At 42.0% G+C, this 18,958-nt stretch overlaps 3 protein-coding genes and 1 long non-coding RNA gene across 9 annotated transcripts; 2 read left to right on the forward strand and 2 right to left on the reverse strand.

The window, feature by feature from the left end:
* Positions 1 to 227: 227 nt before the first annotated feature.
* Positions 228 to 4,561, forward strand: LOC129581060 (conserved oligomeric Golgi complex subunit 2-like). 2 transcript variants are annotated; one of them, XM_055471920.1, is made up of 9 exons: positions 228 to 381; positions 568 to 792; positions 897 to 1,061; positions 1,130 to 1,195; positions 1,341 to 1,793; positions 2,752 to 3,475; positions 3,629 to 3,774; positions 3,948 to 4,244; positions 4,330 to 4,561. In XM_055471920.1, the coding sequence occupies exons 2-9, from the start codon at positions 658 to 660 to the stop codon at positions 4,420 to 4,422; spliced, it is 2,079 nt and encodes a 692-aa protein (XP_055327895.1). In that variant the 5' UTR covers positions 228 to 381; positions 568 to 657; the 3' UTR covers positions 4,423 to 4,561. The 2 variants fall into 2 exon arrangements, with proteins under 2 accessions (XP_055327895.1, XP_055327896.1); XM_055471921.1 differs by lacking the exon at positions 568 to 792 and having other exon boundaries at positions 247 to 381.
* On the reverse strand, positions 4,472 to 6,532 carry LOC129581062 (protein-cysteine N-palmitoyltransferase HHAT-like). The gene has a single exon (XM_055471922.1). It carries the CDS (start codon positions 6,346 to 6,348, stop codon positions 4,792 to 4,794), a length of 1,557 nt encoding a protein of 518 aa, XP_055327897.1. The 5' UTR covers positions 6,349 to 6,532; the 3' UTR covers positions 4,472 to 4,791.
* A 1,337-nt stretch (positions 6,533 to 7,869) lies between these two features.
* On the forward strand, positions 7,870 to 13,142 carry LOC129581144 (uncharacterized). The gene is made up of 3 exons (XR_008689450.1): positions 7,870 to 9,418; positions 9,780 to 10,801; positions 12,539 to 13,142. It is a non-coding gene; the product is annotated as an uncharacterized LOC129581144 (long non-coding RNA).
* LOC129581143 (sushi, von Willebrand factor type A, EGF and pentraxin domain-containing protein 1-like) lies at positions 8,024 to 18,757 on the reverse strand. Of its 5 annotated transcripts, none has more exons than XM_055472046.1 (16): positions 17,230 to 17,747; positions 16,334 to 16,446; positions 16,171 to 16,213; positions 14,877 to 15,059; positions 14,540 to 14,731; positions 13,983 to 14,116; positions 13,853 to 13,892; positions 13,549 to 13,722; positions 12,985 to 13,161; positions 12,528 to 12,878; positions 11,988 to 12,203; positions 11,685 to 11,741; positions 11,388 to 11,603; positions 9,774 to 10,805; positions 9,015 to 9,506; positions 8,024 to 8,628 (listed from the first exon to the last, which is right to left on the reverse strand). In XM_055472046.1, exons 1-16 carry the CDS (start codon positions 17,429 to 17,431, stop codon positions 8,252 to 8,254), a joined length of 3,999 nt encoding a protein of 1,332 aa, XP_055328021.1. In that variant the 5' UTR covers positions 17,432 to 17,747; the 3' UTR covers positions 8,024 to 8,251. The 5 variants fall into 5 exon arrangements, with proteins under 5 accessions (XP_055328021.1, XP_055328022.1, XP_055328023.1 ...); XM_055472047.1 differs by lacking the exon at positions 17,230 to 17,747 and adding an exon at positions 17,973 to 18,757 and having other exon boundaries at positions 8,025 to 8,628; XM_055472048.1 differs by having other exon boundaries at positions 8,025 to 8,628; positions 17,466 to 17,747.
* Between the last annotated feature and the right edge of the window lie 201 nt (positions 18,758 to 18,958).

Genomic DNA, 18,958 nt, shown 5'->3' on the forward strand with positions numbered 1-18,958 from the left:
GCTTGTCTCCGCCCGGCGCAGCACACACGGGTCTGCGGCAGACCCGTGTGTGCTACGCCGATACAGCCGGGCGGAGACAAGCTCGTACATTACCAGTGCAGATTTTGCGACCAACCAGCCGTTCTGCCACAAAAAAGGTTTTTTATTATTGGTCGAGCAAGCATACCTAGGTTCATAATACCCTCCCCCCTGCCAGGCTGCCACGATTTGCACGTTCAGATGCAAACAAATTTTTCCAGAACAATAGCAACACTCAAAACGATCAGTAAAAAGATTCATTGAAAAACAAAAGTTTTTATTAAGTTTAAACTTTAAACTACATTAAGTACGAGTACTGTACTTCTACTTTACAAATTACAGATATGTACAGTACTTCCACAGGTAAGAGTTAATCAGTTCAGTTAAGGGTTGCTTTTTTACTTTTAAAATACAACATTTTGAATTGCATGAGTGCGCGAGTACAGACAGTCTGCTACAGTCTGGCCTCTGAAGGCTTTTATAATGTACTGTACTCGTACTGTTTTACAACTTTTACTTATAAAATTAATAACAACCACTGTCTTGAAGTGATCGGTTCTGCAAAGGAAATTTGTATCCTGTTTCCGAGCGAATGTTATTTGTTCTATCGGGGTGCGATATATCAATCCTTGGATAAAAATGCCGGAGCCTGACGAATTAGCATCAAACAGATCTCAGTCCCATTTCGGATTCAAATCTAATCCATTGGATCGCTTGTTTGTGTCGCATGGCGGTCTGTCCTCGCTGTGTTTTGATCGCAATGCCTTTTTTGAGGTTAATAAGTCATAAGTACTGTATATGAAACAGAACGGGCCCTTGCCGGTGAAATATTGCGCTGCTGAAGTGATGTGTTGCAATAATTATGAAGTTTTTTTCAGGATTCCTTTGATGTGGATAACTTCCTTAGTTCGCATACACAGCGTGGAATTTCGCTCGAAGTTCTTAAAGACGATCTTGCGACGTATCGAAAAATACTACAGTCCGCTTTGGTGCAGCTGATTGATCGCGAATATGCTGATTTCGTCCACTTATCATCTAGTCTGGTCAGTCTCACTGCGCGTTGTATGCTTTCTAGAAAATTGTTTGCTAGAAGCTTACTTGAAAACCGTAGGTTGGCATTGATAAAAACGTCGAAAAAATAAAATATCCTGTGGAAACTCATCTTTCCCAAGCTCAGGCAAGTGGCATAATTTCTAGTACTTATGAGAGCAGGGGAGTAACATTTAATGCTAGATGCAGTGCCGTTAGAAATGGACCGGAACGCTGGTTTTGTGTAGCATCAATTTCGTAATACCTCATGAATTATCGTCTGAGTATTGCAGAAATTTGTTATGGATATTGAGGGCCATATAGCTACTTTGGAAAGCAGAATACAGCGTCGCCTGGATGTGCAGTCAATGAGAAAGCAGTTGCAGTGTTTGGCTTATGCCATGAAGTGCTTGGAAATTATCCACCAGCTAGATATCCAGCTGGCAGACAGCACATCGGCGCAAGAGCGTCTGCCCATGCTGTACCGTCTTTCGGATGTTTTCCTCAGAATTTACGAGGATGAAAAACTCATCGCCCACACTTCTTGGTACAGTTCGGTACGAGAGCGTCTAACCATTGCTGATGCGTCTTTTGCAAAAATACTGGGAGAAGATTTACTGAGCGGCGTGCAGTCCGGTGTGGCTCAGAGAATTCAGGATTACTCTATTATTTATCAGCACATCGGCCGGCTACCTACTGCTTACCAAGTCGTTGCGGAGGGATCGGTTAAACCTGCACTAACGTCGGTACGTTTAAATGATACTATTTAGTGGCTAAACTAACAATAAGGTTATGAAACTGTTATCAGTCAACATTGGATTGGGTTTGCCGAATGGGCACGCAAAAAAGTTTTGGCTCGGAATGCTCCGCACACCACATTTTAATGTTTTTTAAAATTTTTAAAAAAACCACCGACAGAGTGCATACCACCAGAGGCTCTGGACGCCACTATTTTGAAAAAATCAGCCAACTGTTATTTCGGGCGGGAAAAAAGACATGCTCTTTCGTCTCGCGGTCTGGCTCCTCTTTTTTTAATGCCACTTGTGGGCCACCGCTTCCGTTATGGGTAGCGAATCCCTCGGTTTTTGTATACGCTTAGCTTCGAATAATGTTATTACCTACCCACTCTCTCAAGGTTTCTCCAGAATAGAAACTGTGCTGCGGTTCAGTTCCATTGACCAACTCATGCGCAAACGCTAGATCGAAAAGGGAAAAGTCGATTCCGTTTCCTTGCAGGTTTTGGATAGTCGTATAGCTAACCGTGGTCCGCTTTACCGGGACGGACTTCCCATTAAGCAGCCATATTTGCTCTTTAACTACTTACTTTCTGTATCGTAGTCAGACAAAAATACCCACATGGCTTACATCAGATTTAGTCGTATTACAACCGATTTCTTATGTCTGCAAAATTATAAGGTGGTGCTCTCAGTGTCTTGTACGTGGTGGTGTCATAAAAATGTTGGCTGAGACAAAACGTGATGCGAACAGTGGTGTGCGGAGACTTTTGTGGTAAAACGTGGTGCCCGGAGCATTCTCCAAAGTTTTTGTAAGACGACATTTGAAATTTTGCAGTTTCTGATTATTCATATTTTTCCTTGTGAGTTTGTTTCGATATTCGTACAGTTGGCCTCTCTTCAAGAGGGATATTTGTTAAGTAAGAATTCATAGTTTAAACTTTAACCGGTGACATGGGTGTTCAATTAGGTGGTGCTGGAAATGCGTTCTCAGGATAGCGAATTGAAAGATCTGCTCAATTCATTATTTGCCGCCATTGAGGAAAAGTTTTATTTTTTAATCTACGTGGATTACGCTGACTTCGCAATGCAGTCAGTCTGGACGGCAGTTGCAAATCTTCTAACAGTCGAAGCCAGTGCCTATTTTCTGCCGGATTCTCCGGATCAGTTTCATCAGAACTACCGAGCCAGCAAGCAGTTTATGTCCAGCTTTGTTGGTTTGTTTTCTGTGGTCCAAAAAGATTTCGCCGAAAGATTTTGGAGACATCCAGGGACAATCAGCTTCTTGGAGAAATGGTCGCTTCCTGTTTATTATCAGGTCAGATTTTTGGAAATTGGCGCGCCGGTCGAAAAAGTTTTGTCAAATAATATCACGACAACGGATGGAAAGAGTGGTTTTAAACTAGACGCTACAATCGTTTTGTGGAAGTCCATACAAAAGTGCTGGAACAATGAGGTCTGCCTTCCAGAACTACTTCATCGCTTTTGGAAACTGACACTTCTGCTTTGTGCACGCTATCAATCATGGCTTGAAAAGTCCGTGGCTATCTCTGACATTTCGTCAGTAACCTCAGATATTTTGAGTGATTTAACGATTCTGCTCGAGCGTGTACCAATGCTTCCGGACTCTGTGGTTGCGCCATATCTTGTGGAATTCCCTGTAGATAGGTCAGCTGTATTAAGGTCAATGCAAGGTAGGTTTCCTTGCATACTGACTTGTGAGGTCTCGCATTTCGTAACATCAGGTTTATTTATTTTGCCTTCCTACATCTTTTGGTCCAGATGTAGTGAAAACAGCACTTAAGTAATGTTGGTTTTACATATTTACGTCTCTGGTTTGATCGTAGATAGCCTCGGTGACACACTGACGGCATTTCGCAATCTGGAGCGCCTTTTCCTGGACAAGCTGGCCTCTTCTGTTGTGCTGGATATGATGGAGATACTTAAATCTCTACAAGATATCCCTCGGATATACAGAAAAACGAACCGAGAAGTAGGTTTGTTTGGATGTGGCTAATTTATGAACTGATAGTGGTCATGACAAGCGACCAAACTATTCTGTTTGTAACGTCAGGATTTAACATTGACGAATGGAGCAGTACCTGTTGAAGCTTGTTTTTTTGCTTGTTGTTTGTAAAAATGGATGTTTTGTATTTATTTGAACAGGCTCCTTCGATATATTCTCCCTATGTGGACGCTGCCTTCGATTTGTTAGGGAACAAACTGATTCCATCATCAGGAATTACACCGTCGCAAATAGAATATTGTTCTCGGACTGTCATTGCGAATGTTGCTAAACAGTACGGCGGTATGGCATTGGATTTGCTGGATGCTGTAAAGAGAATGGAAGAAAGTTTGAAAAAGCTGCGAAAGACTCGGGTTATTGTGGATTCTACTGGTGTCAGTGATGATGATAAAATTCGCTTGCAGCTGGCTTTGGACTTTTTGCAGATGGAGACACGCGTAAGTGTACCTGTGATTGGTGCTCAGCTGCATTACCTGGTACTTTTCCGAATGGTTCAGTTATTGGGTGCCTACCTATTGATAGATTCAACAACTTGGCTTGGATGTATCACTTTTTGAAGATTTTATCACGACGAAACAACGCGTACTTGAGGAGAAACCACCACCAGCTCGTTAAGTCTTCCCGTAGGAAATTGCGTTTCCAGTTCGGTTTTTTTATTAAATTGAATATTTCTGCCATGATGCATTTGTACTTGAAAGGTTTAAAGTCACTCTAAAGATGGTTTGTCGCGAAAATAAAAGTGATAACTACGAAATTTGTAGTCTGTGATTTATTGAATGCAAAAACCTCATAATCATATATCCTGTAAACTTCTGGTGCAAATGTTTTACAAAATATAAAATCAACAAAATACTTTGGGCAAATCCGACCACTTGAATACTTGGCCAGTGGCCACAGAGATTATGCTATAGAATGGAAACAAAATGAGAAAGGCAAGGTTTGTTGTCAAGGTTACAGCAAATGGCTGCAGCAAAGATAATCATTTTAGGATTTCGCTGGCATTTCATCAGTACGTCTTTTGGGTTTCTTTTCATTGACAGCGGTATCACCGGCACCTTGTTCGTCTTCTATCGCCGTGTGGTCCGGAACTTCAGCTGCAAATGTTTTTCGCCGGTACTTCATCACTTCGAACACATCACCAATCGCCGAGCAACAATACAACGCGAACAGTATGCCGGCAATGCTTAACGGATGATTAAACACCAGCAACCGAGTGAGCACTTCATAGCCGAAGTCATAACTTTCCCCCAGAAAGAACATATTGGAAACGACTGATATGGCAAATATGGGGGCATTGAGCAGCGCGCGCAATCGAAAGTGATTCACTTTTTCATACAGGGTGGTTTCCAAATATAAAGCAATCCAGTTGAGTCCCACCCAGCAGAACATGTGCAGTGTCACTCCATGCCAGAACAGAACAAACATGTAGCAACCCAACGAACTGACCAGCTTTCCCAGGCGGCGCTTTGCAAAGGGAAGATAAATGTACTGCCGTAAAAACACGTACAGTCCGTGATCGAAATATTTCCACATCAATGAATAACGGTGTGTCCAGGTGACGCAGATCGGAAACTGCACCGAATCCACGCCATTCAGTTTCGAGAAGAAACTAAACAGACCAAACAACGCCATGTACTTCAGTTGGAAAAACTGCCCCAGGGCATAACAAATACCCGCCAAGGCCCAGCGACTCATTGTTCCGTGAAGGCGCCCGATTAAATAACGCACGCTAAACGGATAGAGGAAATGAGACATTAATTCAAATAAAATGGCCGACGTGACGATACGGTGAACAAACAGCAGGAACTCGTTTCGGGGAATTCGTTTGGGATTTTCCGCCTTCTCGCTGAACTCATAGAACGGCACGATTGGTCCGACCCACATCAGCGGCAGGAAGAAAGCATAACGCAGAAACTGGAACAGCGTTTTCCGCAGCGGTTGTCCTTCCATGCGCTCGATGTTACTGGAATAGTCATAGGCGAAGGAGATGCATCGCACCACGAGATAGCACGTGGAGCACTCCACACGGTAATGGTCGTAGATGTCCATGGACGACAACACGTCGTGGCCTGGATAGACGTAGCGGAGGAAGCAGATGGCGATGGCCAGGATCCACACGAGAAACGGCTGATTGGCCAGTGCAACGAAGAAGAACAACCCCGACAAACCAATCTGGAAGAGCGTCCCGTGGAGACCAATGGTTATGGTGCACGCAGTGAGATCGAACAAGAGGAGCAGGTGCGAGGGCACTGCGCAGAATCTGTACAGCAGCGTGCGTAGAATGAGCAACGGGACACACAGATAATTGCTGCTCTTCCAGTATCCCCACTCAAAGTCACCACGGTCTTGCACCGAGGTCTGGTAGAGCCAGCTGCGGTACAAATGGGATGCGTGTTGCAAATAATTGCGATAATTCTGGCAGAACAGGAAGAAATTGTATGCAGCGTACGCCACGGCGCTGGTCCATACTGCCAGATACAGAAGCAGTTCGATCTTGCGGAGTCGCGAAAATCGTGCAAACGGCTCAAATACCGAATACATTCTCTTACGCTGGCGTAATTTTTAATGAAATCACAGACCACAGCAGTGTGATCGTTAGTTTTTGGGGTTCCAAATCAAATAAAATCGTTAAGAGTTCGATCACTTCCAAACTTTTAGATGTACTTCGTGATTAATGGCTTTTATCGCTCAACAAGTACTGGTATCCTCTGTCAATGTTAGGAGAAACTAGTACTAGTGGTGGTTGATAACCACATCATTGCACCGAGCGGGAGTGATACTCACCGACAAATGTTGAAAGCTGAATAGGTGAATTGCAAACAGCAGATATGTTTTTCGAACTTTTTATTTTATTCAGATATATAATAATAGATATATACTTATTTTTATTCCGCTGTCATTTTATGAACAAATCCGTCAAAAACTAAACACAGATTTCACAGAGTGATCTGTGTCAAAATTCCACATAGTAAGTATGCGGAAAAATTAAAAACCAAAGTACAATATTACATGTACTGAAATTCAGAGAGCTACAGAGACGGCTACCAACTTCTTGGCACCAGCCAACTGTTTGGTTGGAGCATTTTGTTAAAGATAAAGAACAATTCTTCTCTGGTTAACTTCGCCAATGCCACTGGAAAATGGTATTGGATTGTGAAATTGGAAAAGTGTTACGTACGCTTTTTTTGGTTTTTGGCTCTGCTGTGGAAATGTATGCTCTGCTATGGAGCGTGCATCACTTGACGATCAGTTAATTGCAGCACCTCGCGCTTCGCGCTCGGTGCAAACAAAGGCTTTGCAAAACTCATTCCCGTACAAAAGTACAGTAGTTTTAACACAATATTAATTTAGTCCGTACGTATTACTTTTGCTGATCCACCCAAGGGGGGTGTAAAAGCGACAGACCCAGGAGCGGGTCTCATTAATTTTTGCAACCTTGTAATCTCGAAATAATAATTACTGTCTTTATTTTAGAATTTAGTTTATTGAACTTTTATTTATACATTTTGCACAGATAGATAACAAATTGCATGCGAATTTCTAATTCCGCATGGTTCTCAACATTCCAGGTTTCGCTATTGTTCTTGTTTTGGTCACGTCGTCGAAATTTCATGGTCAGCAGTAATAATTATGACGTATTACGAGTATGTAGCGTGTTACTTTCTTTGTACGATGTTTCGATGGAAAAAAATGCGTTGCCGGATAAGCGATAACACTACGATACGATCAAACTCCGTGGCAATCCGTAGTGTGTACCATGCCTATAGTAAAGTGTATTCGGATTTGGGATGAAAAGATTACAGATTTGGTCCACAGATAAAAAAGTTAAGGTTTCATAGTTGTTCACTTTAATTTGGTGTCCAATTCTGATAGCTATTTTCCCCTTCCCTAGATATTGTGCATGATGTGTCAAATATCAATACCTATTTGAACGAACGCATGCGGAATGTGTCTGTCTAACGCTTCGGCATTATGCAATAATTAAGTTAGATATTACGTATTTATTAAGTTAGATATTACGTATTACGTTATTACGTATTTATGTAGTTAATTTTACAGTCTTTTAGTCTTACAACGGTATCATGCACGCGTTAACAAAATTGCACTTTTGATTCAGATATTTGCATTGAAAGATATTGTTAACCTAATTGTAAACAACATAATTCACTTGTTCACATCATTTTGTTTAGACTGGTGTTTGTTTAGACATTACTTACTCAGTCCATAATACAGGCCAATTAAATTAATAATTTTGATTGTGCATTTATTAATAAAATAACACGTGCAAGAGTACTTGTACCAAAAATGCTTCCAAGCCTTGCATACGGTAGAAATAGGTTCAAAGTATTTCAATAGAACTCGTCTTATTTTACGCAGCACTTTAACTTTTAACGTTCGGCACATTTACGTACAGGATACGATAGAAGTTTACATCGTTAGCATTCTACTGGCTTTTTTGCAGACAGACGGGCATTTCGCTAGACCATCGACCATCGCTAAGGCATGTTATGTTCTGATTGCCATTCAATACAAACTGGGTGCTGCATTCAAAACCAATTTGCTCTCCAATGTTATAGTGGAATTTCAGAATCCATGGAGCGGATATCCGGCCATTAGAAAGGTGACCAGGATAATTGCAGCTCGGTGTGCACTGTGGTTCGACTGACCAGTGTCCGCTGTCGGTGCACACCGCGATGTGGGTGCCCAATAGAGCATAACCGGAATCGCATGAGTATTCTATAACGTTTCCCACCGCGTATCGCCGGTTTTCTTTTATCACTGATCCGTGTTCTGGAGCTGGTGGATCAGGGCATAAAATTTCTGGAAAAAAACAATTAGCTGTGAAACTGCACACCACCAGCCGAAAGCAACCGTAAGAAACTGAACACACAGTCTATATAGCACTGATGCTGCACCTTGTATGTATTACCCTAGTTAAGCTAGAAACAGTAGACAGAATACCTTAAAACTATGCGAGTTCTTTTTCTTCAGTTATTGTAACATCACACTGGAACGTTTATCCATGTGCGCCTAGTATTATAACGTTATACAACGTATATTATACACCCGTTGTCTAAATATTTAAGCAACCACTTACTGAGTTTACTGACCATATATAATAATTTTATTTAGAAATAATAATTATGTGATTGTACTGTTTGAAGGTTGGTTTGGTTTGCAGTCAGGAATTTAATTTACTAGATCACCTTCACATGTGGGCGAATCATTAGTCCATTTCCCGTTTTCGTTGCACTTGGCTGCACTAGAGCCTAGCAGTCGGTAGCCGGGTGGGCAAGCGAATTCAGCCAGACTATGGATGTCATTTGATGTGCTGTAAATTCTTAACTTTTGGTCGGTTGTTGTGATCATCGGACACATAATCGGTATACAGGTCGGTATCCTGTTGGACCAGTTGCCGGTTGGGAGGCACTCGAGATGCGAGGGGCCGTCCAGGCGGTAACCTCGGGAGCAGTTAAAACTGGCATGGGTTCCCATTCGTGTCGATGAAGTATTAGCCACCAGTTTGTACACAAATGGAACTATCAGCGGGCACTCCACCACCTGCACCTTGATGGAGATGCTGTTGGAGTTCCCTTTCGGCGTCATGCAGGTGAAGATGCCGGAATCATCTTTGGCGGCGTGGTAGATGGACAGCCTGTACTGTTTGTCGCGGTCGTCTTCCGGGCCGGTGGCCCACCCTTTATACAAGATTGCGTTTATTGATAAATATTACTATGTGTACCAAATTTTGTTAACAAAAATAGTATTTCTACATAAACTTACTAAACTGGTTTAATTCACAAACGGAAAGTGGCTTCTTTTGAATATACATATTTAAAATACGTTACCCCAATTATTATTGGTCTAATGGTAAGTTTGTATTGAACCTAAATTTAGAGAGGAAATAAATAATAATATATCGGAGTATATTAATAATATATCGGTTATATATTATTAATTACTACCTTTAGGATAAATTCGGAATTGATGCGAAACCATCCAGCTCGGCGTTCCATCAGTCCGTTTCCATAAGCAGTCGAACTGGACATCCGTACTCGGATAAACAATAAGTTCGCCATTTTTGCTTATGCCAATTATCCCAGCTGTCTTTCTGTACAGTATAGCCGGTGTTGCATGAAGTTGCGGCTCTTTGGTAATTAAACTCTCGCACTGGGGAATTCCATTATTCCACGTCCCGTCCATGCAGGACGTTCGCGGCGGACCCGACAACCGGAAAATTCCCAAATGCTCACAATGAAACAGCAGTTCTGTCTTCTCATCAAAAACGCGGGGAAACACGGCATTCACCTTTCCGAGATTGATACGCTGGTTTCCGTTGTATGCGTACATATGCGGAATACTATCGGGAATAGCACAACCTGCCGGATCGCGGGTGATGTTTTTTTCGTTTTTTTCATCACATAAGCTTTTTCGTTCGACCCATAATCCATCTAAGCACTTGATGATTTTATGTTGGTGCGTGACGTTATGAAGCGAGTGACCTTTGGGATAACAGGGGATTTCCAGTTCGCTGCCGCTTCGGTATTTGTTTCCATCGGCTTCGCATTCCGCATTTTCTACCAGTGCTGCTGGAACTGCCACCTCTTGGTACTGACCAATACATTCCGGTGCTCTGGGCGTTAGCCTTCCCAGATCGCAGCGCACGACGGTGGTGGGTGATTTGCGATATCCATCGGCACAATGGAAGCCAATAATACTGTTGTGCGACACTTGCAGCCCGCTCCGATAGCCGCCATTGTATGAGCCATGAGCAATATCACTGAGATGACAGGATGCCGGAATGCATTCAGGAATAGTTGGTGGAACAAACTGGCCCGCTGAGCAATGGAGTTGTTCTGGACCAGTGATCTTGTATCCTGCTATGCATGAGAAATCTATGACAGCACTGTCGACCAGCTCCGTCCATGCGGCAACCGTCTGGTTTCCAGGCAGAAGCACGAACTGGCCGTTCATGGTTTCCGGAACTCTACAAGTAACTGTAGCAATTTTTGTAAATTAAATTCTAATATGGTATAGGGTTATTATTAAGCTACGTACTGCCTTTTCAAAATTTTTCCGTTAGGGGGGATCCATAAATTACGTACGCAGCGAACCAGGGAGGGACGGGTCCAAAAAACGTGACAAGCTGTGACGGCCCCGGCGAACCCAGGGGGGAGGTGGTGGGCAGCTCCATGTGTTACGATTGAGCGGACCAGGGGGGAGGGGTCAAGCAAACGTGACGGACCGCTACGAAGGGGGAGGGAGGGGTGAAAAAACCGTGGTTTTCTGCGTACGTAATTTATGGATGCCCCCTTATGCTTTCTCCGTACGTAAAGCCGGTAAACGTACATTTGCCGGCAAATACGTATTACGAATGGTTGCATCCGTTCTTATCGTGCACAACCTTCCTGCATATTATTTTAATTCGCCACAGCGCAGGCACTTGTAAATAATCATTAATTCGTTATTTTTCTAACAGATGCTATTCCGTTAAATCATTGTCTAGCTGATTTCCATACAAACACTACCGGTATTCAGCAACAATTATACTGGAATGCTGAACTAGTTAAGTAACCTACGTGGCACGCAGTCGGGTTTACGTGGTTTCCACGTGCCATTTCGGCAATCAGCGGCTCCGTTGGGGACATTAGGTGTGAATCCAGCGCGACATCGAACGACAGCGGTGAAATGAGCCGCATCGTCCGGGTCGCGTAGCAGGTTACTTTGCTCAAAATTCTCCGAGATCAGACCGCTGCAAGGTGCTACAAGAAAATTGCGCCACATCGGTTGGACTCCTTTAAAGGAGAGGAAAAGAAACAATGATGCGGTGTTAAAGGAAAAATTAATGAATAAACGGTGAACCACGGTGTATGTACCTTTCGGCACGGTACGTTTCACGCGGGGGCCAAATAAGGACTGTGGAGGATGTAATCCTACAGTGCGGTTAGCAAAACGGACGTTAAACAAAACGGATAACATTCAGCAGATGGAAAAGGGCATGCTTTTCAGTCCACAGGTAGCCGATAAATTGGGAAAGGTCACAGAGGTAAAGTACTCTGGTTGGTGTGATAGCAGTATCTTACCACATGCACTTGGTCCGTGCATAGAGTACGTATTGGGCAAATGAATAAGGAAATGGACGGTACAAGAACTGTTTGTGGTACTTTGTGTTCGCTTACCTGGATAACATTTCGGCATTTCCCGCGGACTCCAGCTACCATCAATACAAGTCGCACCAGCCGGACCCCCGTGTAGAAAATAGCCCTTGCTACATTCATAGCGTATCTGCCGGTCTTGCACGACTGTTTTGATGTAGCTGTAATATTCATAGGATCCCATTGCTCCAACCAGATAAACGGTACCGTTGCCTAATTTTCCAGGCCATGGACAGTACACTGTCATCACCAGAATCACTGCGTTATTCAATATTATCAAACTCTGTTATATATATAATATACTGTAACAAGCCACATTGTATAATTCGAACATTTGTGGTGCCGTGGCAATTGAATCATTGCAGTAATACTCGAGAAAAAGTTACTTTACTATATATAGTGCCATAACCCGCGGTGCGAAACAAAGTTATTAACGTTGATTTAATATCGTACCACATTCATGCTCATTTCTCGTAGAGTACACATTTTGTTTCGGATCGATATAAGCGCAACTTATACACCTGACGCGGTACGACTGTCTCACCACCTATGAATTAAAATTACCTTCTTGACAGATCGGCGCTTCTCCTGTCCAGTTTCCATAATCACACATAACTGTATCTCCGCCAACAATCCGGTAGCCTTTGTTACAGGCAAAACGCGCCTTCATGCCATGATCTGTTTTGGGAGCAATGACGAAGCCTTGACGAGGACTCGGTGGAGGTGTTTTACAGCTTGCCGGCTGACAAGTGGGAATATGCAGCAGGCTGCCGTTGAAACACTTGGGAGAGATTGTGCTGTAGGCCAGCTCATATTTCGACAGGCAGGACACATTTAGTACGTCTCCGTGACTAATATATTCCCCTGGAGACCCATTGGCGTTACCGTTTTCAATATACGGAATGATGCAGGAAGCTAGAACATCAACACACTGTGATTCGTATTAATGACCGCAGTAGAGTGTTTGCTCGTAAAATTAAAATTACTGCTACGTACTCGTAACGATGTCATGTTAGTTTACCGTAGCATTTTGGTGGCGCATGCGACCATTTTCCGTCAGCTTGGCACTTGGCAGAGTTGGCTGTCCCGCCGAATTTCATGCCCTTATTGCAGAAATAAAATATTACTGAGTTGTATGTTGTTGAAGATCCGTTATAACCTCCGTTATTAATGGGCGGAGGTGGACCGCAGTTAATCACTGTAAAAATAAAAAAAACCAGCGTGAGAAATAGTGAACCGTACATACGATACATACGGTTCACTATCAATAGGTGATTTACAAATCGGGTTCGTGCTATAAATTAGCTAGTCCTCCTTTAGTACAGTATATTATAAAATTCAATTGCAAGGCCACTGTGCGCTGTGACTAAAGAAGCAACACGCGATGGCTAAAATTTCTGACGTGCTGTTCTTACGTTGCACAGTATTTAATGAAGTGACCTTTTGAAGAATAATAATGTTACTGGCGGTCACAGTCACACTAGAGAAAAGTCTGATCTTTTCAAGCAGCATACGACGTACACAACCATTTTAATTAAAAGCAAGTGTTACACTCAATCGCGGAAAACTTTTTTTTAAAAATCACCTTCGCATTTAGGCTCTGGTCCACTCCAAGTCTGATTAGCTAGACATCGTCTTTCCTCACTTTTGACCAGCTGATATCCCGGTTTGCATGTGTAGATCACTGTTGACTCGTATTTCAAAGAGGTGATAATGGCAAATCCATTATATGGGTCGGCTGGTCGTGCACACTCCACAGCTACGGGGAACATGTACACAGTACACGCTCAAGTTAATAATATATGCATACAAGTGCTCCATTTTTGACAAGCACACATAGAATAGAATATAAACGGCACAACTCTTGCTGGGATGGACAATCTTCCTACCTTTACAAAGTGGATTCTCACCGTCCCATTTCCCGTTACGCTGCATAGTGAGCCAAGATAAAGTTAAATATTTACGAGAGTGCGCGCGGCAAACAAGAAAAATAAGCTATGCAATATGCAGCATTGTCACCTGACAGTGGCGTATAGGCTTGCCAATAAGGTTATATCCCGGATAGCAGTGGAACTTAACCCGGTGCGGATAATAGAATAGATCCCCTTCACGATATCCGTTGGCAATATCCGCCGGGTGGCCACAATCCCGTGCTGCATATCCAGATAATTATGCAAATACTTTCTACTTTCTGTATGCTGCATTCTACATGTTATTTTGCAGTTTTCCGCTTCAGAACACAAGTGCAGTGGGTTTCCCCGGAGATTTTCGTACTCGGTACGAGTGACAATGGCAGAAACATTTAGTACAATAATATGACGTCGTCGACGCTAAATATATGCGATAGTCATCAATATCCTCCGTAAAGCCACCGGATTAGGAGCTGACTCGAGAGGATTTCCTCTACGGGATAGACTTAGACAAAGATTTTTTGTGACAATCTCCACAGTTAAATATGCATATGTGACGATACGGTAACAAGGCGTCGGTTTGTATTCGCTAGGGAGTGACCCGCAATGTGCACTTCTGTGGAAACAGCAGCCGCTACAGTTACCACTAGTGGCACTGAAACTTACGGACGCAGCGCAAATCAGGACCGAACCATTTGGCCGTGCCGTTGAAATATATGCATTTGGCGCGCGCGAACCCTTCGATAGCATAGCCGCTTTCGCACGTGTACTGGATCATTGTGTCGAGATCATAAGTATGGTGTCGCCAGTCGGCATTGTGCTGTGCATGAGGGACTTCCGGTGGATCTTCGCACTTCACTGCAAAAAAACGAATCGTTCTGTGCGGTATATCATAGCTGTACACGATACGCAGCAGAAAATTCTGCAAATAATTAACAACACTTTTTTTTTGAATGTTAGTGTAAGCGGAAGCGGAACATTTAAGTGTACGGGTAATTTGTACCGTCTGGTTGACATATCGGCATATCACCACTCCAGGTAGCATCTCCTTGGCAAGAGCGAGATCTTGGTCCTTTTAATTTGAAATCAGGTTGACATGTATAGAAAACTTTGGCGCCGAATGCCTCGATGCCGGTTGTGTGGACTTTTCCATTTAAAGGATCAACCAGCGGAGCGCATTTCGTGTCTACAAATTGCATTTAATTATAGTACTCTCGTAACCAAATCGTGTGGCACGGGAAAAGGAAGAGCAATTTCGGCTGTGCTAACTGAGCTATATATGCAATGTACTCGTACTATCGAAACTGCTTTTCTGATTCCACCTTTTACGCACCAAAAATCTAACTCTACGTACAGCCAGTTGTTGCGCAAATTATGTCTGGGTATTGACCAAAATCCATTACCAGAAAAATGCTTTAGTTTACTATAGGCGAGTGTATGGATTAGACGGCTTAAGTTGTGGAACAACCGTCCGACTTTGACGGATATTTGTTTGGCAGAGCGTTTAATCCCGGATTACGCGATACATGATCCTACAATTATTATCAATACGATATTTGAAGAAGTCCATGCCAAAGCACCATTTAGCGGTTTCTTATACTGGAAAACATTCAAATAATCCCGAGTAAAACAGTTTGTAAAAAATACGTTAGCTAAACGTTAGTTAAAGGCCAAAATTCGAACACTGTTCGAATTTTGGCCTTAACTAACGTTTAATAACAAACTGTTTTACTCGAAAATACAAAACGTGAGGGCATGTTCGCTTTTCCAGCGAGCACAATGCTAAAATTTAGTTTTGCGTGCGCAACACTGGGAGAAAAAACACTTTTCTACACTAAAAATATTAGAAAATTATAGGAGAATCTTAAAGGAAAATCTGTCTGGCCGCTTATTCTTTTCTAAATTGTAAGTTTAGCCCTGCAGATTAAACTGTTCCACGCTGTCGCCCGAAAGCACTTTAAGCTGTCAAAAATTGTAAAAGCAAGTATTGTTACTGGGCACGCGTTTTTATTTAACGCTTGCTAAAGTAAAACATTCCTTTTACTAGACTTGTGTACTCGACATTCCATATATTCAATATAATTGTTCATTCCATTCTACCGGTTTATATACGTAATAATATTTCTTCTGACAACGCTCATTTGTCTCCAACCGCGAAGTATGTCTGTAACTAAATTCTATCCAGTGCGTCACTCGGCAGGAAATCTTCACCAGATGCGAATCACAGCGGGAATTGTGTACAAATCAAGGGCAACAATGTTAAGTATGTACGTATGCTTGATGTGACGTTCCCTTACTTTGCTTTATACAACTCATGCCGCAGTCTCCATCGCATAGGCACTGCAAATCAACTGTTAGAAGACCCATCCTCACATGAAGGATGTTGTTTAAAAAAGAATTATATTTTACTATTTGGTTGCATTTATGCGTTGTACAATCTGAGCACTACAGAACACATACCTTTTTCTTGCGCCCTTTGCAGTCCGCATCTGTGATGCATGGACGCAGGCAACGCCGGTAGCCACTATCAATATTTTCCAAATTTCTGGGACATAACCGGAGAGTTTCATGAGCTGTAGCACGAACACACACATCTTTACCAGCACGTTATTTAATCGTCCGAAATTCTTATTTGTTTTAAAGCCAAAGATAACAAAATCCTTGAAAGCAATAAGGGCAAATCGATTATAAAAGTGCCGCGTAGACTGACAATGCAATGCATAAGTAATCGAAGGCACAATAAGCACTGTTCTTGGAACCTGTGGGTTGTTGCTCTGTTGGCTCTTTGGTTTTCATAAATTATAATAACTATTATTATAATTAAGTATTTATTATAACTTCTCTATATTAGGCAATAGCCATCGCACTAATAAAACGTGCGAACGCGGCGACATTACTGAAGCACGGTGTACCCTATACACCTTTGCTTTAAGTAAATCGATTCGATTAACAAAGAATAAAATTGAAAAATAAAGAATTATTGCAATAGTTGCATCATTCTGACTAAAACAAATTTTAGGACGAAAAATACGTGGTTTGTTAGTTTCGTCGTTTTTTTTACGTATACAGTACTAGGAATTTCTTTCCAATGGGCGGTATAAAGGTTGAAAGTTTTCTGCAAAAGTGAAAAAATTCTCATCGTTTTTATGAAAGTCTCATTGTTTAACTTGAATATCACAGTTATAATTTTAATTAATACTCAGGCTTATTCATAAAAGGTAAACGTCAACGACAGTTAATTAACGATGAGTACAGAGCTTTCTGTGGATATAGGAATATGTATGTAACGCGTGTCGGTATAATTACATATTACAAAGTCTTTTTGTCAAAGGTTCGTAATATCGTAATACAATTACATAGTATCATATACAGCGACAGGAAATGCACAGCAATATACATCCAGAGCGAATAGGTTGAAACAGCGCAGCATAAAACAAGTAAGCCAACATCACATGGAGTAAGATTTCCGTCCGGAAATGGCACATTTAACACAGATGTCCGAGGGAAATTTTGGAAATACTGACTGAGCGCCTCATAGAGCAAAATGATACGAAGCATTTATAAAACAAATCTGCTAATTATACTGGTATACTTTGCAACATTCTTGACGAATCATAACAAATAAAGTTATGGTTGACAAGACGGCATCCAGCAACAGTACGTCGTAAATAAATGAATATTTATTTAACGTTGAAATGTTCTGCATCTTGCAGATATTGCTGAAGACTAAATATCAACATAAATTTTGAAAAACGGTCATGTTGTTATGAACAATATAGCTATAGCTAGGCATCTTCCCATTGATAAAACAAATGTGCCATATAAAAAAGTGTAATATACATAACACTGAAAATGATTTAGGTGAAGCGATAGTAACATCGTATACGCCAACGAGTTTGTCGGCAGTTTGCCTTATATGCCATTCGAGTTAGTGCGCCGCACACATAGCTAACTGGACTCCCTGATGTGGTCCTCCCTGATGCATATCAAGATCGCGGGAATCCTGCTTATTGGCTTGGGGGGAAACGCTGGTTGAATTACGTAAACTTTTTTCTCTGCTGCAGCACATTTGTTATACACACTTTGCCCAGTCTCTTACCTGCTTCAGTATTGGGTTTATGGCGTCTGTTACTGGATGCACAATCCATCCAGTTTATGCAGATAGTGAGGAAAATCAGTGGCTGAAAAATTTCCATTCTTTTCCCTCACCAATGACCTTTAGCGATTATACCACTGTACAGGGGAGCGCGCGCGCGGCGGGACTGAATGTAGCGGAACGACCAGGCACAGTCAACAGTCATTTGCAAAATGGAAACGTCAAATCAAAGAAATGGTTGCCAGTTGAGCATGACGACTATTCCCAAGTATCCGGAACGATGAGAATAGCTTATTAAATATATCACTAAAAGAAATTTGAGTGGGATCCGTAGAACATACTTCACATCGCTCTTAAGTGTTGATACAGATGTTTCGCAGTTCTTTCTGTAAATTGCACTAGGAGACCGGGCTTTTCTTCGTTATTTAGCAAAAGTGATCATATTCCAATTAATAATTTCACGGCATTTAGTGAAGCAACGCAGAAAACTGCTGTGCGCCTTCCCAAATGGTTCAATCCAGCAAGCCAAAGTAAAAACCCTCTAAATGAGCTCGGCAGAATAATCCACAATATATATGTATAATCGATGCAACGTGGATCGTTCGAGATCCTACTCCATGTACAGCATATAAAAATGTCATTTGCTTAGCATATACATAATGTCAACATTCCATTAGTATGTATTTCGTCATTCTCGGAAAAATTTAATGGTTCCATATGCAGTATCCCATTGATGGAGAAACATGTTCATCTTCCGACTCTTCTGCTTGTACGCCGTTACTCTGCTCTTTCTCGAAGCACTTATTAGACCATGCACGTGCGAATATTATGCCGCTAAAACGAAATAATAAATTTTTAACGAACATCATCTCTTGTACTTGTGTTCCCGTTGTCTTGTTCTAGATAATAACTTTATGTGTACAGCTCACGTGTTGCACTTGTGATTCTCGGTAATCTGTAAAAGAAATTCAAGAAACTAAGTATACCAT

This window comes from Paramacrobiotus metropolitanus, unplaced genomic scaffold, assembly GCF_019649055.1.
Source record: "Paramacrobiotus metropolitanus isolate TYO unplaced genomic scaffold, Prichtersi_v1.0 Parri_scaffold0000005, whole genome shotgun sequence".
NCBI classification, from domain to species: domain Eukaryota; kingdom Metazoa; phylum Tardigrada; class Eutardigrada; order Parachela; family Macrobiotidae; genus Paramacrobiotus; species Paramacrobiotus metropolitanus.

What these genes read in the sequence shown, in the direction of transcription:
- LOC129581062 (XM_055471922.1), bottom strand. Translation starts at nt 6,348, where the DNA reads ATGTATTCGGTATTTGAGCCGTTTGCACGATTTTCGCGACTCCGCAAG.
- LOC129581060 (XM_055471920.1), top strand. Translation starts at nt 658, where the DNA reads ATGCCGGAGCCTGACGAATTAGCATCAAACAGATCTCAGTCCCATTTC. An exon ending in TTAAACCTGCACTAACGTCG is followed by an intron (nt 1,794 to 2,751) that starts GTACGTTTAAAT and finishes GTGTTCAATTAG; the next exon opens with GTGGTGCTGGAAATGCGTTC. An exon ending in TTTTGCAGATGGAGACACGC is followed by an intron (nt 4,245 to 4,329) that starts GTAAGTGTACCT and finishes ACCTATTGATAG; the next exon opens with ATTCAACAACTTGGCTTGGA.
- LOC129581143 (XM_055472046.1), bottom strand. Translation starts at nt 17,431, where the DNA reads ATGCTTCGTATCATTTTGCTCTATGAGGCGCTCAGTCAGTATTTCCAA. An exon ending in AGCGCCGATCTGTCAAGAAG is followed by an intron (nt 12,204 to 12,527) that starts GTAATTTTAATT and finishes TGGTGATGACAG; the next exon opens with TGTACTGTCCATGGCCTGGA. An exon ending in TAAACCCGACTGCGTGCCAC is followed by an intron (nt 10,806 to 11,387) that starts GTAGGTTACTTA and finishes AAATTGCTACAG; the next exon opens with TTACTTGTAGAGTTCCGGAA.